Source organism: Bactrocera tryoni, chromosome 3 (genome assembly GCF_016617805.1).
Source record: "Bactrocera tryoni isolate S06 chromosome 3, CSIRO_BtryS06_freeze2, whole genome shotgun sequence".
Taxonomy (NCBI): Eukaryota; Metazoa; Arthropoda; class Insecta; order Diptera; family Tephritidae; genus Bactrocera; species Bactrocera tryoni.
This window is the reverse complement of record NC_052501.1, coordinates 65,518,600-65,544,307: the sequence shown is the minus strand read 5'-3', so window position 1 is coordinate 65,544,307 and position 25,708 is coordinate 65,518,600. Positions and strand designations below refer to the sequence as shown.

The following is a 25,708-nucleotide window of genomic DNA, read 5'->3' as shown; positions in this document are numbered from 1 at the left end:
CTCACGTAATGGTTCAGTCAATTGGCTGTCTCGGTCGTGCGATTTGACGCGGTTAGACTATTTCCTGTGGGGCTACGTCAAGTATATGGTCTATGCCAACAAGCCAGCGACGATTTACGCTTGAAAATCGTCGAAAATTTGGTTCAGCGTCTGGACTTCTGCAAGCGTGCCCGTGATGGTCATGCAAAAGATATCGAGTTCCATACATAATGGCATGAATTGAACTTTCACAAGAATAAACAATTTTATTGATATCCCAAGCCGCTTATGTTTTATTATACCCCTTTATTAGTCTTATGAGAAATATGGGTACTGAACCGATTTTATCTAGTTTTCACATAACTATATATTACTAACAGAAAAAATGCTTTCTGGTATGGCCGCCAGTATGCCGGTGCAAGCCTTTTGAAAGGCCTCTACGTCTGCATAACGCTTTCCTTTCATGGACAAATGCATTTTTCCGCAAAGGAAGATGTCGCACGGTGCCATATCAGGTCAATACGGGGAGTGGTTAATGGTTGAAATGTGATTTTTGGTCAAATAATCAGTCACAAGTGTCGATCGATGAGACGGATTCTGAGCAATTTTTGGTCGTCAGTCAATTTGTGCGGAACGAACCGTGCACACACCTTTCGTAAGCCCAAGTATTCGGTCAAAATGCGATAAATCGATGTTTTGGAGATGTTCAATTCCATTTCCATGATGATTTCAGCTGATTTTTGATGAATTCACGCACAGTTTCGATGGCATTTCCGGTGATCATGGATTTTGATTGGCCCACATGTTGATCGTCATTTTTGTCCTCACGACCACTTTGAAAACGTTGATTGTCACGGGATAGGCAATCTTCCTCATAAACTTATTTCATCAAATGATAAAAGTTTCGGTAAAAGTTTTATCAATTTTAAAACAAAATTTAATGTTGGCTCTTTGTTCGAAGCTCATTTTTGCACCGATAACACAAACATACTGACACTTAAAATGCAATAACTTCACTTCCAAACAATGAGATGTCATGAAATTCTCACTGGTCAATCGATAAAGAGAGCAGATTCTAACGCAACAGTCGACATATAGATGGCGCCACCAGGGGGCGCTGGATTCAAAAAGTTCTGTTTACTTTGGAATGGACCTTGTATTATCAGCAGAAAACTGTCTTCAAATTTAAATAATACATCTCACAGAGTGACCGATGTTTTCAGTACAGAGTTAACAGTAGACATTAGTGCAAAGTTTGAAGCCGATATATTCAATAGTTGCTTGATATACTGGAAATTGCCGGAAACGATTCGGCTTATACATGGCTCAAGCAGCTCACGATTTCCGGTCTTAGACCAACTATTCTCTGGGTAGCCAAAGAACGTCCGTTTGAAGGTGAGCTAAAGTGAGAAAACGAACCATCACTCCCCAGAGTTGTGGGCTGGGTTTGGGACTCGCCATGAAAAAAAGCCGCAATGAAAATGAAACAAAAGGCTCGGAAGAGAACAGTTTAAGATTTCCTAAATCTTTTATAATGTTACCAAGACTGCATTATAGGCAATTGTAGGCAATAGTTTCAAATCAGCTGATTGTAATTTTGGAAGCAGGTTAATTTCAAATCTGTAATGCTCAATTAGTTGTAAGTGATATCACTTTTGTTGGCGGTAACAGACAGCTTTTTAATTGTTTACTGAGCCTTTGTAACCTCCATTTACTAGTAAAACTTTCTGCCATATATTTATTACAAGGCCACAAGTGATTGTTTAGAATTGAATGATAAGAACATGTATTTACCATTATTTGTGGAATAATCTGTTCAAGACAGCTGTTGTTTCACAGCAGAATTTTAAATTCTGTGGAAGCGGCATGAGTAAAGTATTTTGGTGTTACTGACAGCTGAAAATTATGCAAACTTTTAAGCAGTCCTTTTTCCGTTCGAAGAATTTCCACTTTACAAAATTTATGCCAGACGATGTGACCATTAAGAACTTGTGGCTTTTCAATTTATTCATGCAAGAGGTTCTTAGTGAAAGAAGCTTCATTGAAGTGTGAAATTTCATTAATGTGTTGTGATTGCTTTTTTATGTAAGAGGTGTCGAAAAGCCAATGAAAGCAATTTATTAGAGAAGCTCTGATGTAGACACAAGTGTAGCATAAGGCGGCTTCTCTTCATCAATAATTTATGTTGCACATAAAAGCAATTTCATTTAAAATTCAAATGTGCTAAGCAAGTGATTTTTGGAATGTGCCATTTGAATATTTGCATTGGAATGACAGTTAGTTTCTTCCTGTGATACAACGAGTTGTGAAAATGTTTAGATTTTGATATTCTTGAATTATGTATTAAATACTAATTATCGCATTACTAAAGTAAGAGTACAAATGTGTGCCACATGGTTTTTTAATGCTTATAGTCGTTATGCGAGATATTCTATCGCTGATAACTTATTAATCGATATATTGCTTTCAGTTACATCAGCAATAAATGTAGATTTTTGTTTGGCTGCCCGTTCCATTCCATTTCTGATATTGCCTAATATACTTTTGACATTAATGGGAATGCTCTCAAAGGCTCATCCCCGTTCGTCAAGAGTGAGTGAGAAGAAACACAAGACTTGCTACTTACTTATGCTAATACATAATCTACTTGTACTCGTATGTACGAGTAGAAAAATATTTACCAATCTGCTGATCTGCATTACGTTAGACGTTAAACCCTCGCCCTAATAGCATTGACAGACGGCAGCGTTAATCCGAATTAACTGCATTAAAATAAATATAAAATAACTGCATTAATTCAGGAGTTAGTGAAGATAACACCGTTGCTTTTTAATCCTCAAAATTCTAGAGAGTTAGCTGCATTTTCGTTGGCAACATTGTTAAAAATGGCCAATTTTAATCTATTGTGATTCAAAAACAAGCAACACTGACAGCTGTTTTTCAAGTTTTCAATAATAAGACAAGAAGTTTTATGTTCTGATGTAATGTTATGATACAGTTTTAAAAATAACGTGTTGATAAAATTTTGTGATAAGAAATGGTTTTGCAAAAATTGGTTGGCTAACAACCCCAATGTTTATCTTCTATCCATTTTCATTGAAAATATTACAAAAATGACAATAAGCTGTTTACGAGAGTTTCCAACATGCATAGCTGCCGTCTGTCACCTATAAATTTGGATCTGATTAAGTGCGCAGTTAATCCGGATTAACGCTGCGGTCTGACGTATGAAACGACTTGGCGCATTTTACATCGAGACCTTAAATTGAAAGCATATAAAGTAGAATTTGTGCAAGAACTGAAGCCGCTCGATCTTCCCAAGCGACATTGCTTTGCTCTATGGGCTCATGAAAAGTTTCAAGAAAATCCGACGTTTTCGAGTCAAATTTTGTTCAGCGATGATTCCCACATCTAACTCAATGAGTATATAAGCAGGGGAAATTGCCAAATTTGGGACGAAGAGCAACCTGAAGAAACTCAAAGCTGCCATTTCACGTAGAAAAAGCAACAGTTTGGTGTGGTTTGTGGGCCGGTGGGATCATCGGTATTTATTCGCTCAAAAGAACGTAACCGGCAATGACGACCATTATCGCGCCATCATAACCGACTATTTGATGCCTGAAATTGAAGCTCGTGATTTCTGTGACGTTTGGTTTCAACAACACGGCGCCACTTCCCACACATCGCATCAATAAATTGATTTATTGAGATAACACTTCGGTGAGCAAATAATTTCCCGTTTTGGGCCGGTCGATTGGCTACCAAAATCGTGTTATATCACAGCGTTAGACTCTTTCTTGGGTAAAAATATGTAAAGTCTAAGGTCTATGCGGACAATCCCGCTTCGATTAAGGCTTTGGAGCAAAACATCACGCGTGTCATTTGCAAGTTACCAGTCGAAATGCTCGAACGAGTCATCGAAAATTGAACTCAACGACCATTTGAGACATAGACGCGGCCAACAAACTTGAAGTTTCTGTAGTTTTTCTTTTAAAAAAAGTAGGGAACCTCGAAGTGAATCACCTTTTAATTGGAGGGACAACAAAGTAACATTATTTAATTTGGATATACTTTTGTTATTGAAATTTCGGATTCGGTTATTTCATCATAATTCAATGAAAACCTAGAAAAAACGTTAATTTCGGTTGCACTGAAACTACTTGTATAATACCCTTCACAAATGCAAAAGATTTCATGCAAGACCTTGATTTTAATCGATCAGTTTGACATTATTGTGATCGTTCAACTTGTTTGACAGCTATATGCTATAATGGTCCGATATCGAATGTTTCGAGAAAAGTTCAGCTGCTTGGAGAGGAAATGACGTGTGCGAAATTTCAGATCGATATCTCCAAAGCTCAGGGACTAGTCGCGGGTATCCAACGTTTCCTTCTTGGTGTTACAAACTTCGTGGCAAAATTAATATACCCTGATCAGAGCATAATAAGGCCTATGCTTTTGAAATAAAATAGAACCAAACAAAAATTCTTTCTCCAAATATTTACATTTACTGAAATTGGAACTAATTATTGGTAACAAAGAAAGAAGCCGTCATATTTTCGGTATTGAAGGATGCGTTCTATTAAGATGACGAAATGGTCAACTGAGTTTTCGTTATATTTGAAGCTAATTAACAATCAAATTTAAATTAGACCTAAGACTTGCTATCACATTTTCTTACATCTAAAATGCATAAGTAAAAAAATGACTTGCAATATTTCTCAACAGAAAATATTCTTTTCATCAGCACTTCAATCGGATTATTTCAATAAAGGCACAGCAAACATAAATTCCTCTTGTGGTTTGGGTACACATTCATACAAACATATGTATGTGAAATACGGTCTGCATAATTTTGTATATCAGAAAGTAATAATTTGCATTCCACTGCTGTGCAGAAATGTGAATGTAAGAGAAATATTTGAAATGAAAGGAATGAAAAAAATAGCTCAAAATGGATATGCAAAATAAAATAAATAAAAAAATGTATGCTGCATTGCAATAACGTCCCCATATCAAATGCAAACTAAACCGAAATGTTAAAGAATGGAAAAAGTTGAAGCAAGTTGCATTCTTGCGCCAAAAATGCTAGCAAAAAAATATTTTTACACAATTTTTCTCACACAACTTTGGCGTGAAAGTTTTTAGGATTGCAACTCACCCGATCGTACAGTGAGAAAACTTTTTCGATGTCCTCTTTTGTCAGCTTAGCGGCACCCTATTGTAAGCCATTCGTAGCGTCGTAAATTGAGGTTATGTTGTAAATGCAGGCAAGTGTCAAGATTTGCATAGAGTTTCGAAGAAGTTGTTGAAGGCCACAAAACATAATGGCGTAAAGATGACGTCGAGTAAGGCCGCGGAGTGTGGTGTATATGAAAGAGAGAAGTAATGTTTGTAATTAGCATTTAGTTTAGTTTTTATATTTTGGCAATTAAATAATGAAAACGTAACAAGTAAAATGTTTAACGAAGTTTATCAAATATAAAAATGTATCGTCCATATAGTGTAGACACCCTGTAATGTATGAGTATTGAAAGATAACATAAAGGCTGCCCGCCATATTTAAAATATTTTCAGCTATGCATTTAAGTTTATAATTAATAGTGTGTTTATAGTTAAAAGATAAAGGATTAAATATATGAAGGAAATAATATAGAACATATAATACATATGTTATCTGAAAAAAAGAGTATTCGAATCACATAATACAAAAGCTTTAGTCTTTTAATATATTAATAAATAATTAATTTTATTTCATATACTTACTCGTATAAAAAACATAACTTTAAAGCGTGCAAGTTTTGTTTTAAATATACATAAATTAAAAAATGTATTAATACATATATATATAAATTTGTACACAACTATATAGACTTAAGTTAAAATGAAACATAATAACGTAAATAAAATAAAATGTTTATTTTTCAATCCACGATATTTGGTATTGGAAGTTAAAAAAAATCCAATTTTTTAATTCTTAATCAGTTAAATGTTTGGAATTAAAAATTTAAAACTGAAACTTTTATTTTTTAATTTGAATGGGCAAGTAAGTTTGCCGACCAGAGATACTTCTTGATTATTGAAGATGAAGGCCCTGTGCGAGATCTTGATTGAAATAGTAGTACACGAAAAACGCAAACGCCAAAAAATGTCAGAATAGTTTTAGGTTAGGTTAGATGGCCGATCTAGAGAGATCGCACGTGGACTGCTATATGTAGCTCTTTGTGAAGCCATAGAAAAGAAGAAATCGTGTTTTCGAACTATGAATTAGCAAAATGTTTTGAAGACAATACAAATTCGCACAGGCGTTTAATTTCCACTCCCGCCCGTTCGGTGGAATGTCCAGAGGTATGCGCTCCCAAGTGTTGATGTCTTGACCTCCCAAATGCGAGACATTCAAGAAGGAATACAACTTCTGCAGATGACGTTTGGTAATATTCATAACCTTACGGCTTGGACGCCAATAGGGAGTTACCTGTTAAAAGTCTCACAACTAGGGAAAGCCTAGGCTTACTAAAGGCAAAGAGATCACTAGATCTCTTACGATCGATCTTGGGCCAATTGGCATTTGCTACAACGCATGTACCGATGGTGACCTAGCGCTGCCTAAGCTTCCGCGAAGCCCACCTATCTAGCAGGAGAACACAAGAGAATATGGGAACACCGAAACGCTCCCACCCACCGGTTGTTCTGCTATTTGAGTGAATGGTCACATCACTGAAGGAGGCTGCACTTCGGTAAGGCTACTGCTACATCAATGGCTTGGCTTGGATGACACTGCAATAGTCAGTAAGTCTGAAGCTGCAGTTGATGGAGAGCTCCTTACAGTAAACCCCTCCACAAACCTTCCCACCAAGTTTTGACTCATCCGTAAAGAAGCTCACTGTTCCTCTCCTCCAATGGCATCGTCCCACCCACAGTTCCCTCGCCGGTATATAGGCTGAGAAGGAGCCGCCAAAGTTCGGTTCGACCACTTAAAGACTCCATAGAACATAATGGCCTTGACTATGGTATCATATATCCAGAGGATCACTTTCGGTGTCCATCTTTTTCAAATGGCTCTTCTTCAGTAGTATAAAGCAATCGATGCCATGAAAGCTTCCTATCCAAAATGAGTCCTAAATATTTCATTGTATCCGCCGTTTGCAGATGGATGTCTACCGTTTGTTGAAGCGGTGCAATCGGGATCTTATATCTTCTAGCAAATAAAACCATCTCGGTTTTTCTTGGATTGATGGCGAGAACACTTCAGACTGTCCAATTTGTTGGTAGCCGCGTGCTTTTTAAGCAGGTCATTAATGTCCAGGATCCATAGAAGAGGAGAGAGAACTTCACCGAAAAAATATGTATGCGTCTAAATTGTAAAGCCTGCAGATGTGCTTTTGTTGAAAATATCTCAACTCATATATCATTTTTAACACATTTTTATTAGTTTTAAGGTTTACTTTTTGTATTGTTAATAATATGAAAATAATCAAGAAAAAACGTTAACTTCGGTTGCACCGAAGCTAAATACCCATCAAAGTTGAATTTCTGTTAGTAACTATGTGTTCAGTTTGTATGGAAGCTATATGCTATAGTTAACCGATCTAAACAATTTCTTCGGAGATTACATTGTTGCCACAGAAAATAATCTGTACCAAATTTCGTGAATACATCTTGTCAAATGTGAAAGTTTTCCATACAAGAACTTGCTTCCGATTGTTCAGTTTGTATGGCAGCTATATGTTATAGTGGTCCGATATTGGCAGTTCCGACAAATGAGCAGCTTCTTGAAGAGAAAATTAAGTTTGCAAAGTTTCAAAACGATATCTTAAAAGCTGAGGGACTAGTTCGTATATATACAGCCAGACGGACAGACAGACGGACATGGCTAAATCGAATCAGCTCGACTGATCATTTATATATATACTTTATAGGGTCTCCGACGATTCCTTCTGGGTGTTACAAACTTCGTGACAAATTTAATATACCCTGATCAGGGTATAAATATAAAATATGCGGGTACATAATGGTATTATTGAAATGTGTAAATTTACATATATACAAGATATACATATATGAAAATGCAAATATTGCTTGCTTAAAATATAATAATTTGTATACTAACTAAAGAAGTAGCGGAAAAATTAGCAAAAATCTTCAAATAAAGACACAAAACATATTTTATGTAAAAGTCATAATTTCTATAGTTATAAAATGCAAATAAGGCATCAGCCAGCAATAAATAAAATGTTTGAATATTTTTAAGAAATGTGTAATTTATTTCGTCTGTGGTCTGAGTAGTGAAAGTAGGCAGATTTATAAGCAGTGTGAATAAAAATGTCAATAAGCAACATACATTTACACTTGCATATGTTTTTATTTACACGTCACTACAATAATACGCAAATTTGCATTTTAAATCAAAAACATGCCAAGTTATGAGGAAACAACTACGACAAACACTTGTAATTATGTAGCAAAAGCTTTCCCCTTCCGCTGCGCTTTCATGTTCTCACGCGTTCTCTGCATTCAATCACGGTACTTTATATGTCAACTAAACCTCATTTATTTAGTAATGCTCTTTTTTGTTTTGTCCGCTTTTAATTATGTGAAATGCTCTTTATGCATATTTAAAGTTGTCGTGCGCGGCGTATAAGTAATTAATGGCGGTGGATTAAGTGGCTTAGTGTACGTTTGTATGTATGTTTGTAGCGTAGAGTGCTTGTGTTCGGTGTGGTTTATTTGTGTTGCTGAAGTTCAAATGGAATTATTTTATTGAAGTGGCGAAGTGCGGATTATGATTTGAATAAAATTAAAAGGGAATTAATTAGACTTTTAGGGATTTTTGCGTCATATATTTATTAGCTTGAAAGGCAGTTTAATTACAGAGTGCTTTAAGTCGTTAAATAACTTTAAATTAAAACTTAAAGTATTTACTATTTAAACTCAATAAAAATACGAAATATTATTTTGTAATTACTCTGGATATTAAGCTTTAAAAGTTCACAACTTTTTGAAAGACAAACTAACAAGTAACTCAAACATTTCTTCAAAATTTATTTAGCATATATTTATTAAGTTTATTTTTACAGAAAAGTTTGATTGTTTATTTTAACAAAATTTTGACTTTAACCTTCTTAGGGCCCGTCCGCGTGCCCACTGTTTGTATCTTTTTTAATAGTCTTTCCTACCAGTTGTTTCCTTGTCGCTATTCGTTGTCTTTTCGGAGTAAGTGCTGCAAGTCACTGCGTACGTACGACCACTTCTATTGCACATGTCCTTCCTTCGTTCCCACATATATACTATATGTCTGTATTGTTCGATTTAAATAGTTTTTGAGTAATTAGTGAACGATCATATGAAGTTCAATTCAGTTGTATTATTTTTATATTCTCACAAAAGAGTTGAGGAAAAAATAAGGTACCATAAAAGCTGACATGGTATAAGAGCAGAATTCGACCACTGCCACTCCCAAAAAATGGCTGTGGAATAAAAATTATCAACGGCGATAACTAAGGCACAAAATAAGATTCAACATTGAGATTTAATACAGGTCCTTAAAGAATACATATCTCACAAACCACTTAATCCGGCGGATTATCAGAGAGACAATACGGCTTCATAAAAAAGAGATCCACTATTGACGCACTACGAGAAGTCGTCGATATTGCGAAATGTGCAGTAAGTGGCAAAAGATGGAAAGGTGGCACAAAAAAGGACTACGCGCTGATTACCCTGGATTTCAAGAATGCGTTCAACACGGCAAAATGGGCAGAGTAATCAAAGCCCTGGATGCAATACGAGCCCCTGAATACCTCATAAACATAATAACGAGTTATTTTAAAAACAGATGGCTGATTTTTGATACGAACGAAGGCACCAAGAGCTACTCTATCTCGAGTGCAGTACCACAAAGCTCAATGTTAGGCCCACTATTATGGAACCTCATGTACGACGGGGTGCTAAGAAGACAGCGACCAACAGATGTGAAACTAGTAGCTTTTGTGGATGATCTCATGGTGGTAGCAGTGACTAAACAATTAGTCGACCTGAGAAATTCATGTACTGAGCGCTTAAATGGTATACGCCAATGGTTCTCTTTTGTGAGTCTGAAACAAGCAGAGGAAAAAACAGAAGTTTTACTCATAAGCACTAGGAAGATAGAAGAATGAATAGATCTCACCATAGGGGAGTGCGAGACTACATCGCTGCCGCAACTGAAGTATCTGGGAATAATATTGGATTCCAAGTTAAAATTTAAAGAACACGTGAAGTATTCTTCCGCGCAGGCAAACAAAATCTATAATGCCCTATCGAGTATGATGACCAATAGAGGCTGTGTGCGTTCCAGCCAGCGATTCTTAATAGCGAAAGCAATGAGTTCCGTAATACTGTATGCGGCACCAGTATGGATGCAGGCAATGGATATAAAAGCGTATGCAAAACAAATAATTGCAGTGCATAGGCTTTCTGCAATTCGGGTAATTAGTGCTTTCCGGACTATATCGACCGACGCTGCTGAAGTATTAGCCAGCATGCCGCCCATTGACATACAGGGAGATGAACTCGAGCGTTTATATCAATTATCAACGCCTAAAACAGTATCGGTAAGGACAGAGGAGAGAAACAAGAGCACTAAAACGTGGCAGGAGCGGTGGAAATCCTCATCCAAAGGGCGCTGGACCCATCGACTTATACCGGACACCTACTCATGGATAGACAGACGACATGGGGACTTAGATTTCTATCTGACCCAAATACTTAGTGGACATGGATGCTTTAGAAGCTACCTTTTCAGATTCCACAATGACATTAGTCCGAACTGTCCGACGTGTACAGAGCATATAGAAGACTCTGAACATGTATTATTTTATTGCCCTCGATTTTCGAATACAAGGGAAAAGCTAAAAACCACACTCGGTGGTAGTTTTACGGTCGATAACTTGACGACACTCATGTGTCAGTCGACTGATAAATGGAAAGCTGTCAGCGAAGCGTCAGCGTTCATAATGACCAAACTGAGATCTTTTCAGCAGACTAGGCGTCCGCTAGCCGGTGGTTCCGTGGGAGAGTCCTGAGTTGGGAGTAGGTTAGGTTTAGCGGATTAAAGTTCCGCACTTTGGCTTTCGATGCTTCCCCCTACTAAAAAAAAAAAAAAAAAAAATCTATATCAACTAAACTTGTTGAGAGGTCTTTCTGCCATCTCGTCATATAATGACATTTCACAGGTAAACTAAAGTAATATCAAAAGTTAAAATACTCTCTCTTAGCACTGATATACCTGATATTCGACTTCTAAGCTGACTTAAAATCATTTATATTATCAAAATGTATTATACAGGGTGTCCCCAATACGTAATTTTTAAATTTGCGGCGGGAGATATACTTCCACTCCGATAGCAGAGCTGCTATACGAGCCTTGAGTTCGCTAACAGTGACTTCATAGCTATTCACGTAGTGCCAGACCATTATGGAATGGATGGGAAGGAACAGTGATTTCTCTGTCTGCGTACATTCACGAGTTGAGTCTTTGGGTCTCCTAGCAAGGCTCTCATCACTGCAATGATAGTAGTCCCAACTGTACACTGTCCCATTGGCCCTATCGCAGTGAGGTTAAAGATTTTGACGGACAAAGTTGAAATAGGGAAGATGAGGTGAAAACATCTAAACACTTTCTCCATAACTGTCTATCTTTCGCCAGATTAACGTTTAAGTATTTCGGTTGTCATGATTTCTACGAAACCGGTGTATTCGGCAGGCTGGTTTTAGGTGTTTTACCGATTGCGACAATCTTCTTAATAGAAATTACATTTCTGGGTATCACAAAGGCCTATATACCTAACTTAACCTACCCTAATCTATGCTGATCATATTCTCATCATGAATGATCAACGATTTGAGCATAGCTTAACATATGTAGTATATACGTAAGCTATACTCCCACCCACAAAAAAAGAGAATTATGGTATTGTAGCAATGTTGTTAAACATTTCGCCATAAATTCGGTTTTAGGGCCTACTTTAGTGTTTGACTTACACTTTTGATTGTCCTTTAAGGTTAACAGCTGCTATGCTGTCCATTAATAAGTTCGTATTTAAATACGTAGATAGCCTTTTATGATTCGCGATTTGGCAACCCTAGTGTTGCAAACTGGCAATTGGCAACCTTATCGCAAAGTTTACATTTTTGATGGTATACATTTAGATTTTTTGACATAAGAGCGCTATTTGTGTTGTTTACAGTAACTTAAAATATTCTTCTCGACCAATAAATGGAATTAAATCGCGCACATTTTAGCACAATAGAGTGTAATGTCAGCAATAATGCATCGATGAACTCAATTCCATTTTTGCGATAAAGCTCAATTAAAGACTAGTGTCCCAATCCAGTCCAGGTCACTCCTAAACGAATTTTGTGAAAAATTTTTTCATCATTTCATTTTCGATTGGTTCGTTGGATTCCACACAATTTGTCAATTCCTCAAAAAAACGTGTGTCGATTGGTCGAGAGAAATGTTAACAAAATACGATAGTGGTGCTTCAAAAGATGTCCATGGCATGATGAATGCTAGATTTACGCGTATGTGCCCGAAGGTAAACAGCAGTCGACTGTATAGGTGTTTCAAGATTACCCGAATCCAACAAAAGTTGTTCGAACTCGAAGCACTTTCAAGCAAATGGTTGCCTTTTTTTTTGGAAAAACTGAACATACCGCAACCATACTACTAGAACAATGCAGAACAATAAATTCTGTATGGTACACAATCATTTGTTTGCCAGTTGCCTTTCAAGAATTAACCATGGCGCTGAAGACGGATCACTCTTCACCACGACAACGTGAGCTCTCACACATTGGTTAAAACAACTGCATTTTTGAGCACTTAAAACATCGATGTGATAAGTAATACAACATTAAGTCTTGACTTTTAGATTATTAAAATTTGTTTTTGTTCTCTGATTCGGAAATATAAAAGGCAACTTACGTAAACAGCTGACTGAAGTATGTTAGAGTTTTAACAATGAATGCGAATATAAAAGAAGTACGTGTCATGTTGTATGTTAATAATTAATTTTAATTAATAATTTTAGATTTAGATAATTTTAGAGAAGGGCTGGTGTACCACAGGGCAGTGTTTTAGGCCACTATACATCATATATACAGCAGATCTTCCAACAGCTAATAATGTATTAACTTCAACTTTTGCGGATGACACAGCTATAGTGAGCCGTAACAAATGCCACATTTTAGCATCAAGAATATTAGCGGAGCATTTAAGTTCTGTCGAAGAATGGCTAGCGAACTGGCGTATAAATGTGAATGAACAGAAGTGTAAGCATATTACAATTTCGCTAAGACCAAAGATGTGCCCGGCAGTAAAAATAAACAATATTTTAGTACCCCAAGCGAACGAAGTTACATATCTTGGTTTTCACCAAGATAGAAGGCTCACGTGGAGAAAACACATCTCTAGTAAAATGACATGTATGCAGATTACAGCTGCTAATTAAATCGGCTTTTAAATAAGAACTCCAAACTTAGCCTAGACAACAAAGTGCTTTTATATAATGCGGTCATAAAGCCGATTTGGATGTAAGGCTATCAACTGTGGGGTACGACCTGTGCAATATTGATATAATACAAAGGTTCCAATCAAAAATGCTTCGATCAATCACGTGTTCACCATGGTACATGCGTAACGAAAATATCCATAGAGACCTTGGTATTCCTTTGGTAAAAAAAGAAGTAGAAGACAGCAGAATTAAATATATATCTAAACTCCGAGTTCAGCCAAACCCTTTGGCTAATGCTTTGCAATACGTTGGGGGCGATCAAAACACGACTTAAAATTTTTTTTTGAAGATATGCTTGCGTATTTATTTATTTATTTATTTATAATAATTCATATAACAAAAAGAGTTTATTATATAAATACATAAACGCAGCACTAGCTATAGAGGCCTTCAGCAGTCTTGTAATTATAGCTAGGTGAAAAATTCTAATTACCTAAAACTAAAAGAGTCAAATATAGGGTTATATATACCAAAGTGATCAGGGTGACGAGTAGAGTGGATATCCGGATGTCTGTCTGTCCGTCCGTCCGTCTGTCCGTCAGTCCGTGCAAGCTGTAACTTGAGTAAAAATTGAGAAAATGGCGGAAACCGAAAACCTATAAAGTGTCATAACTAAGCCATAAATAAAGATATTAAAATGAAATTTGGCACAAAGGCTCGTATTATATGTCTTCATTGCGCTAGTTGGAACTGCTGACGAGTAGATTATACGATTTCTGGCTGGGTTTATGACCGCGTAGTGATGTTTAAATGTCAACCAAACTCTCCATTCGCTTGCGTTTTTTTGATGCCTTTTATACAGTTCAAAAATGTTAGAAATCAGATAATGGAACCACGCCCACCTCCAATACAAAGGTTATGTTGAAAATCACTAAAAGTCTGCGTGGTTGCCTGACTACCAGCAAACGTCAGAAACACTAAATTTTACGGAAGAAATTCTGAGGGGCAAGTTGACCGCGTCTCTGATAACTTCTATTATGGGATTGCGATTGGAAGGAGACGTTATTGCAGACATACACGATTTGCTGTCTGTACAGATGAGGAACTTTCCTTTAGTCTTTTTTGCGTAATTAACTGCATGAAGGATAGCAGATCCTTCAGCGGTAAATACAGAGGCCGCTGAGGGAAGAAGCCAATTGCAAATAATTTCTCCTGTGGCAGTGACAACTGCTAACGAAGTGGAATCGGTGGACTTGGAGCCATCCGTAAACAATAACTTCCAGCCATTATTTGTGTAATTAGATTCCAGTTCAGCAAAGGTTTGTTGAAAGACTTCGTTTGGTGTGTTTTGCTTGGACAAAAACATAAGCTTATTCTGTAGTATTTTATCATTGATCAGACAGGGAGGATGTCGAGTGGTGAATTTGCGTGTTGCGTTACGTAAAATATTATTTTCTGCATGCGTATTAAAGAGCGACTTATCACCAAAACAGCTCAATCACTGGCTTGAGTCTGTCTAGTTTTTAAATAGATTTAAGATTTTATTACTTATTGTTAGGCTTTAAGAAAAAGCAGATACAATAAATAAAATAATTTTGAAAAAAAAAAATGTTGTATGTCCGCAAAGGACTCCTAAACTACTGAACTGATTTTAGTAAAATTTACACACTGTGTCTAGTTCGAACCAACTAAGAAGATAGGATTGTGAAAACAATTTATAAATCAAAAATTCAGTGAAGGCTTTATTAAATGGACGCTCTATTAAGCGGACATCTCAATTAACCATTCACATTGTTAATGTTTAATTAGTACAATCTATTAAGCGGACAACTGGACAGAAAGGTTGGTAACCAGACATTGAGAAAGCAGCCTTAAATTCGTTATTTTTTCCAATGAAATTTATTTGTATGATCATATTCAAAATTAAACCTCAAGTAGAATTCCTTGAATTCTTATACCGACAAAAACGCCTTTATTTGTAAATAAATTGTTTCACTATATTGAATAGTTATGAATAATAGTATAAAATTTATACCAAAGCAAAGCGTGGCTGGATCCCCTAGTATTACTATATAATATACTAAAGTAGTAACTTTAATGTACACAACAAAATTAATATTGTTACACATTTTTATTAGAAATCGAATCTATTGTAAATATTAAATTTTAAAAGCAATGGTAATTTTCCTTTGCCGCATACACGTCGTCACCTAGGCCTTAACAACCTCATGGTCGCTTCCACATGAATGCCTTTAGTAGATTAAATGTTAAAAATCGTTTGCCATGAAACGAAGCGCAGCTTAAAAGACAAAAAGAAGTAAAAGGCAAAAACAAACAACAACTATCGATAAACACCCACCAATGCCGCAAATATACATATATCCCCAAAATTAATGCCCGCCATTATTGTCCGCCTGTCTGCCTTTTCACGCGTCCCAATCACATTTTAAAACCGCAATGAATTAATGTCTGTGTCTCTTGGCGCAGATTAAAAGCGAAAACAGTATCTTGCACCATATTGTTGTACCGACGCTGTGCTCGTGTAATTGGAAATTTGATAGCGATTTTGTGTCCTACATTTTATTTGCACCGTTGCTGCTGCTACTGCTTTTCTCATGTGTTTTGCTTTCATTTCTTTCAGATCCAGTGTGTGTCGCGTCATTGGCACTGTATAAACTTTAGTGGCCTTATGTCGATTACTATCTACTTGGGTGTATGTATGTATGTCCTGCTGTGCGACAACATACAATCGTTTTCTGCTGCCACAGATGCGGAGCAGCCCCATAGCACACTTCCGCTATTTGTCAACGAATCTGTAAATTTTCACAGTTGTAGCCCGCCCACATACAAATGAATGTAGATAATCGCTAAATAATCGTGTGTCACACACTTGTGTCCGGAACGCCGGAAGTGCCACAGCTGGGAACCGTAGGGGTGTAATAGTAATTGCTTTTAATTAAAGTAAGGCAAGAAGTTCGCAGTGTGAGAATAGAGAATTTGAAAACAAAGAGAATATAGAAGAAAAGTAATCAGATAATGAGAGTATACATCGAATGTACATATATGTATATAACTAGTATAAATGGTATTGTAAATATGATAAATTGTAGTGGTGCCGCCCTTGTAACGATAAGAATAAGAATAGCAAATTGTCTTATGGGAAAACATATTGCCCGAATTGGTAATTTTCTTTTTCCAATCTGATTCTAGAAATTTAGTGTTGATTGAGTCATTGGAGCAGGTATTCTCTTATGTTAAAGGCTCTTTTGAAATTAGCCCTATGCATGACAACTTCCAGGCAGTTTCTCCATGGATAATTTAGTTTTTAATAAGTTGTTATGTTAAAGTGAGGCCTGAAAAAAATTCAAAAACGCTTCCGTTGTTTCTTTCGAGTAAACTTTATTTTATGGATCTCCACACATCTCCTAAGTTTGTGCCAAAGGATATGACAATTGTGGGTAAAGCTTAAAAATTAGTTTTCTTAGGATTTATGTTGGTTTTAGACTGTTAACGCTAAATAACCTTTGAAGACACATATAAAATTAGACTAAGACCTAAAAAAACCTGTTTCGGAAGTTACTTTATAGTTTTAGCTAACTGGCAAACCGCTTATTTTGTGATATTATCAGACATAATAACCCATATCTGGGGTCCGAGAACCACTGTAAGCAAAAAAATATTAAGACCGCCACGTTTAGAATATTAGAAAAGGCCTTCAGTGATAAATGTTTGCCGCGAGCAAGTGCCTTTGATATAGATCATTCAAAGAGGGTCGAGAACGCGTTGTCGACGAACCACTTCCAGGACGGCCATCAACATCAACTGATGATCGACACGCCAATAAATTAAAAGAATTGGTGCTTAAAAATCTACGATTAACAGACAGAGATCTTACTGGCACCTTTGGAATATTCGAAGGATCAGTGAAAATCATTTTGATATATTACTTGGGCCTAAGAAAAGTAAAAGCAGGATTGTTACCAAAATCACTCAATTTTTCGAAAAAGCGCAGCGTTAACGTCTGTGAAGCAATGCTTTGCGACTTCCAGGATATCATGAAACGTATTAATACTCGATGAGTCTTGGATCTATGCTTGGAACCTGGAAACAGATGATCAATCGGCCGCATAACGAGGCAAAGGTGAGCCGAAGCCGAAAAAAATCAAGGTTATGCTGACAATTTTCTTCGCATATCGAGATGTGGTGCACTCTGAATTCTTTCCGACCAGCCAATCTGTCAACAAAAAATACTTTTTGAGTGTTGTGCGTCGTTTGCACGAAACTATTCGTAACAAGTGGCCGCAATTATGGTACGACAACGATAATGCACCGTCGCCTTCTTCATTGATTCTTTGTGAGTTTTTCGGCAAAATTTCAACCAATATCGTGTCACAACCACTGTGTTCGCCTGATTTAGCTTCGTGTGTTTTCTAGCTATTCAGCAAAATTAAACGATCGCTCCGGGGAAACCGTTTCGAGTCAACTGAAGACATTAAACGCTAAATCGCTGAGCGCATTGAAAGCTATTTCGGAAATTTGCTTTAACAACTGTTACGGGGATTGGAATAAACGTTCGCGCAAGTGTATTAGCACCAAGGGATAGATTTTGAAGAATAAATTAAAAAAATATGAACAAGGTCTTACTATTTTTTGCTTAACAGTTTTCTGAGCTCAAGAATTTTACCAAAAGCCTCAAACTACTTTCTATCAAAACAACAAAAGGTCAAATTCCATTTTCAGCGCTTAGAAACAAATTTATAAACGATGAATTTGATTTTTTAAAAAGCCGATCTCATTCTCACCCTTCTTTTATCAAAATCAAATTGAAAGGTGAATTTTTAATTTATACTTCGCGTGTTTTTCTAATCGGCAGTTTTTTTTCTGTAAGTTGGTAGTACTATTAGTGATATCTATGCTAAATTTCACTTAAATTTATTAGTATTTGAGATACGCGTCGTTTTGTGAGGCTCTAAAAGTGAATTCTTCAATTTTTGCTATGCCTGGATTTATTGAACAAAGAAGTGCGATAATGCACCATCTCATACTGCTTTGGTTATTCGTGATCATTTTGCCACATTTTCAGCTAATATCTTGCCGCAATCACCGCATTCGCCTGATTTATCTTCGTGTAACTTCTCGCTAATCAGCAAATTCACATGACCACTTCGAGGACACCGTTTTACTCAATTGAGGATATAAAAGCTGATCCGAAGAAGGCTCTGATGGTCATCACGTCGGAGGATTTTTCCAAGTGCTCTGATGACTGGAAAATTCGTTGGCATAAGTGTATTGCAGCGGGAGGAGATTACTTTGAAGGAAATGAAATGGACAAAATACACCTTTCAATTTGATCACAGCAGCATATACACTAAATTATTATATGGCGACAATTTTCGTGCAGCTGCAAGGTCTCACAAATTAAAAACTTTATTTACCCAACTAATTAGTCTCACACTGATTACGTCCTGTCTGATCATCTTCGCACCTGTCAGTATCCAAGCAGACCGCCCCCAGAGTTGGTGCAAAGAGCAAACGAAATTAACGCATTAATGTCTCTAAGTCTGAGGCAGCAAAGCAAAAACCAAATGAATTCCTAACAAATAAATGGAACAACAAAGCAAGAATGAGACTAGAAAAGCAAAAAAAATCAATGTGCAACTTTTGTGTGTCGTTTGATATTCCGAGGCCGCTTTCTCAACTGTTTTGATTTCTAGGCTATTTGCATAATTAATTGGGATCACTTGGGTCACTAAGCTGTTAAAATTTAGTCATATAGCACAGTAGGGTACGTACTCTCCACTTATCACCTTATGTTCCGCTTGCCAGCTCAATTGAACTGGCTAATTTGATTATGCAAACATCTATGAGGGTGGGTGGGTAGAAAGTAGTCTCCAAATGATGACGTAAAGATTTTTGGTGGCAAAACTAAGTGATAGGCAATTTAGTTTAATTTGCGTTTTTCCTTGCTTTCTTAATGGAATCAAGATTTTTAATAGAGACAGCGTGAGTATGCTTTTAGCATTGGTATTTTTGTTGTTGCAAAAGTTTTAGGTAATTAGACAGCGTCATTTGGTTAGCTGTGAGTAACAAGCTGCAGTACATACATATCCAGTGGCGCAAAAATAACCTTCCGATGTTTTTTGGCTGTAATTTTTTTTTAAATTGAAAAACTTTGATTCTGTTGTGAAATATTTTTATTTGGTCTTTCAAATTTTTTACATCAAGTCGAGAATATGATATCATGTAAATGGCCGCCGCCACAGTTAACTGTCATTTGAGCCCTTTTTATGGCATTTTCCATCGCTTTGGCCAGAACTTCCGGCGATAGGTCTTCACATTCTTGATGGATATTGTCTTTAAGAGCTGCAAAAGTCTGAGGCTTGTTGGCATAAACCCGCGACTTCAAAAAGCCTCACAAAAAGAAGTCTAGAGCGGAAAATCAGGCGATCTTGCTGGCCAGTGCAAATCGCCAAAACGGGAGATTACGCGCCCGGGAAATGCATCCTTCAGCATATCGTTTGTGGCTCGTGCAGTGTGTGTTAATTACGTACTCGATAAGATGGAAGATAAGGTGGAAAAGAGCCTCATCACTCATGATTATTTTTGATGAAAAATCATCTTCCTCTTGGTGGTGATTAAGGATGGATGAGCGTATGTTAGACGCGATTGGCGGTCAGCAGCTAACAGCCTTTTCGAGGCGTCAATCCCGGCTTTGCGACCATTGTTTGAGCTTCACCACACTTGGACCATGCTCTTTTTCGCATATTATTGTCATATTTGATCCACTTTTTGTCTACCATTTGCTACAGAAATGGTTCGATTTCATATCGTGTCAGAAAAAATCTGCAGTGGTTAATTCGGTCCATTAAATCTTCAACAGACAATTCATGTGGTACCCAAACATGGAGCTTCTTTTTGTAGTCAGCCATTTTTAAACGGTTAAAAACGATTTGATGATGAATGCTAAGTTCCTTAGCGATGTCACGGCTGCTTACGTGACGGTACTAGGCAATCTTTTCCATAATTTCACTGACTTTTTCAACGACAGGTCGACCAGAGCGAGGTGCATCTTTCACATCGAAATTTCCACAACAGAAGCGAGCGAACCATTGTTGTGCTACATGAACTGATACAGCATCGTCTCCATAAACTTCACCTATTATATTGGTGGTTTGCGTGACATTCTTCCCTTTTTTATACACAACTTTAAAAATATAGCGATTTACTTCATTATTTTCAATCATTTTTAAACAGCTGTAACTTTTCTTCAAATTTTTTTTTTTGATGGAGCTTAAAATCTCACCTTTCCAAAACTATATGGTATGACACAATGTGATTGGTAACACTGGAGATATACGACTGCAACGACATCTATTGACAAAATACGAAAAGACTTTTTCGACTACCCAATATGATAATTTTCTGCATATAATTACTCAAAAATAAAGCAAAATATATTTTATGAAATTAAAATTCATAACAAATTATTTAAAAAAGCTTTGAAAATTGTTTGATTAAATCAAGCACATAATTTATACTTGTCTACACCTGCTCACTTTTATAGCTTTCAAAAAAAAACGACTTTAAATCTCTAGCGCCTTGGAGTTCCATAAATCAAATCAAACAATGTTTGCTCCTGTGCGGGGAAAAAGCGCCAAAGATTATCAGCAAAATACAAATTTGCATTTCCACAAATCAAACTTCGCCAGCATTATGTGCATTTATTTAACGAATTTGCACACACACCAGCTAGCAATTATGCGCGTAAATCACTTGTCAGTTGCACAAAATCATGGTGGCTTCTGTATGTGCGCCAAACGATGACAAATCAGCCAGCTAACATGCCAGACAACAATTATATCATCGCTTCAGCAATGTTATTGCCATCAATTGCAGCCATTTTTGACTTTTTCGCACTCCTTTTGCTTGCAGACCTAACACTCCCCGCCCATCTAATGAGGCGTTCGCCATACTCTCCACCGGAATTTGTGGAATTTATTGCCACGCATTGCCAACAGTAAGCAAATATAATCAATTATGTGCCACACAGTTCAATTGCTGCTTCTGTAGAAGCGACTTGCCAAAACAAGAACAAAACAAAAAAAAACGCATTTTAATTGATGACTTGCTTTATACGCAGGCCGCTGTAAAGTGTATGTGCCAGAAGCGCATATAAAAAGAGCCGCAAAGAAAAAATTCAATTTCAGTAAACATTTCATAATTGAAATTATGCGCTAAAGTTCACTTAATGGCTGTCAGTTGATTTTATTCGCGCCCAGCATGCGTAATTGCGGTCAAAGCAATAATGTTAATGGTTGGTTACTCATACGCCATGGCAGTATGAAGTACTTTCACTTTTTTTATTGAATTGTGGCTGCGGCACTGATTGAAATTGCTATTATTATTTTTCAAGTGATTAAAAATAATTATTATTATCATCATTCATCGCATGAAGACTTTGGTGTGGCTTGCGTGAAGCAGTTATATTTAATTTTTCCTATAACTAATAGAATTATGTGTGCAATTTGCTTTTATTGGTGTTATTAAATTGACGTAATAAATTTTGCATTTTATGGAGCAATCGAAGTGCACCAAATATGAATATTAACGAGGGAATTAATTTTTTTTACTTTTATAATACATACATATATACAGGGTGCACCAAGTTATGCTTAATTGTAAAAAAATAATATTGAGTAGTCGAAAAAGTCTTTTCGTATTTTGTCAATAGATGTCGTTGCAGTCGTATATGTATCTCCAGTGATACCAATCACATTGTCTCATACCATGTAGTGTTGGAAAGGTGAGATTTTAAGCTTCATTTTACCAAAACAAAATTGAATTCGAGGAAGTGGAAACAAATGACTGCAAAATGAGTGAAAATAACGAAGAAATTCGCTATATTTTGAAATTTTTGTATAAAAAAGGGGAAGACTGCTACCCAAGAAACCAATGAATTTTGTGAAGTTTGTGAAGACGATGCTGTATCAGTTCGTGTAGCACAACAATGGTTCGCTCACATCCGTTCAGGAAATTTTGATGTGAAAGATGCACCTCGCTCTGGTCGACCTGTCGTTCAAAAAGTCAGTGAAATTATGGAAAAGGTTGTCTAGGACCGTCACATAAGCAGCCATGACATCGCTGAGAAACTTAACATTCATCATCGAATGGTTTTGAATCATTTAAAAAAGGCTAGCTACAAAAACAAGATCGATGTTTGGGTACCACATGAATTGTCTGTGAAAAATTTAATGGACCGAATTAACATGCGATTCTTTGCTGAAACGAAATTAAACCAAACCATTTCTGAAGCGAATGGTAACAGGAGGCGAAAAGTGGATCAAATACCACAATAATGTGCGAAGGGGATCATGGTCCAAGGGTGGTGAAGCTCAACGAATGGCCGCAAAGCCAGGATTGACGCCTCGAAAGGTTACGCTGAGTGTTTAGTGGAATTGGAAAGGGTTCAACTACTATGAGCTACTCCCGCCTGGTCGAACGATTGATTCTACATTCTACTGTCAACAACTGATGATATTGAAGCAAGCAATCTAAAAAAACGTCCAGAACTGATCAACAGAAAAGACTTCGCCTTCCATCAGGACAACGCTAGACTATACACATCTTTGATGACTCGGCAAAAACTGGAGGAGCTTAGTTAGAAAGTTTTGATGCATCCACAATATAGCTCTGACCTTGCACCATCGGACTACCGTTGTTTTGGGTAAATACAGAACTTCCTTAATATAGTAAAGTTGGCTTCAAGAGTAGCCTGTGAAAATTATTTGCAGCATTTTTTCTGAGAGAAACCAGAAAATTTTTACACTGAATGAATAATGACTCTAGTATTTTTTTTGCGAGAAACCAGAAAATTTTTACACTGATGGAATAATGACTCTAGTGGAAAAATGGCAAAAGTGCTAGACCAAAATGGTACATATTTGGTTCATAAAAAAAAAAAAAAACAAATTAAAGTTTGACTAGAAGGACTTACCAAGTTTACCCAATATTTAATGCCGTAATCATAGTGCGTATAAGTTTGGTAAAAAAATATATATTAATTAAAATAAAAAAGACAAAATCAAAAATTATATCTAAACAGAAGCTGCCCCACCCTGTACGTCCGAAAAAGATTTTTTATACATTTTTGCTTCCTTACTCGTTTGTTCAACATAAAAATTTCTAATTGTTATTGGTACATGCTACAAAAGCGTACACACTCTCGTACATACATAGAAATATATAACATTTTATGCACCCCATTATAAGGCAATTATAAATGATTGACTGTAATTATACCCTGATGCTTGTAGGAGGGTCATTCACATACGAGCATAAAAAGGTGCTTGCCTGTGTGTCGATAAAAAAGAAATTACTCTCTCCCGCCATAATTTTATAGAAAAATTAGTAAGCTGATTTGCTGTGTATACAAATTACATATACTCACACTAACACACATTTGCCCCTATAATCTGATTTTAATTTAATGCATGCCTTTATGACTTTTGTGGTGGTAAATTTCACGGTCATTTGAGCGCCCTCACAAAGCTATAAACATTTAATATACAAATATTTGAAGGATTTACATTTCTAATAAAAATATAATATGTGAGCATTTTGGAGACGAAAATTTTTAAATAATATTTTTATCTTCGCCACAGTGCTTTACAATTTTATGCCCTGATAGATATAAAGAGTGAACCATTTCGAGGTTATTTTTAAAGAAAAAACACCGAAACTTCAAATTTAATTCTATTATCATTCGAAAGAACATTGTTTGGCATCATTTAGTGATGTTTCGCTCCAAGGCCTGAATCGAAGCGGGGTTGGCCGAATAGACTTTGAACCTTACATAGTCCTAAAGGTTAACGTCTAACGGCGTGATATCACATGATCTTGGTAGCCAATCGACCGGCCCAAAACGTGACATTATCTGCTCACCAAAGTGTTCTTTCTTCAAGAAGTGACACCGCCTTGTTGAAACCAAGTGTCGCCGGCTCTCCAATTTCAGGCATTAAATATTCAGTTATCCTGGCGCGATAACGGTTATTGCTGTTGTTGTAGCGGCAGAATTTTGCCGACATGACAGTCCTTGACCGGATAAAAATCCGAGCCCATTCCGGTTACGTAGACCCAACTGTCGTGAGAATGGTCTTCATTGACGCTTACGGTCTCACCTGCATCATTTTTGAAGAAAAAAGGACCGATGATTCCATCGAATTTTTTCTGAATGAAATGACAGCTCTTGAATCTCTTCAAATTACATTTATTCCCAAATGCGCAGTTTTGTTTTTTTTACATACCCATGGCGCCAGAAATGGGTCCCATCGCTGAACAAAATTTGGCTCGAAAGCATCGGTTCTTCTTGGAACTTTTAAAGAGTCCATAGAGCGAATCGATGTCGCTTGGAAAGGTAGAGCGGCTTCAGTTCTTGCACAAGCTGTATTTTGTACGCTTTCAATATAAGATCTCGACGTAAAATGCGCCAAGTCGTTTCATACTTCAGTCCGAGTTGCTGCGAACGGCGCTGAATCGACTCCCCACAGTCTTCGTGTACACGGTCTCGCAGAAGCTACGGCTGCTATATTTTCTTCACTGCGTGCTATTCGGTCGAATATTATCCACTAATGAATGCTGGGTCTCAAGATGGGTAATGGTGTTGCGAATAGTACGCTCACTAGGCCGATTATGTTCACGATAAGTTGAGCGAAGCGCGAGAAACACATTTTTTACAGAACGTGAATATTCGGAATGAAGTTGAACGATTTGTATACATTGTTCAGACGTAAGTCTTTCCATGATGGAATACCAAACAATACTACACAAAAGTAGCATAGCAGCTTGACACGACTCACGTCTGACCCTCTACTTGAATCACCCGTTATAATAAGTGTTGCGTTTTTTCTCAAATAAACTGGCAATTGTTTGATGAAAAGTTGCACAAAATATATTCGTTTTGTTAAGCTAATGACTGACACCGTGAATAAAGATTTCATTAAGATTATATGCAATAATATACCAGAAAGAACGAGATAAACCTGCAAAAGCAGGACAATGGAGCAAAAAGTGCCCGGTTGTTGTCACTTTACCTTCTTCCATAAAACTTTGACAACTTTCGTCTGAAAAGAGTTTTAGCCTAACTGAATGGAGGATATTGAACAATGGTTAATAAGAGCTCTTATGATTGTGGCAAGATAATCTTTTGCTGGGGAAAGTAGTTCATTAGGTCTCTT

General features: G+C 36.8%; 1 protein-coding gene across 3 annotated transcripts in view; it reads right to left on the bottom strand.

Moving 5' to 3' along the window:
- Positions 1-25,708, bottom strand: part of LOC120770916 (calbindin-32) — a 250,288-nt gene that overhangs the window by 3,899 nt on the left and 220,681 nt on the right. For all 3 annotated transcript variants that reach the window (XM_040098610.1, XM_040098612.1, XM_040098611.1), the window contains one exon: positions 5,141-5,197. In XM_040098610.1, the coding sequence (XP_039954544.1) occupies positions 5,141-5,197 (57 nt within the window). The remainder of the gene's footprint in view (positions 1-5,140; positions 5,198-25,708) is intronic.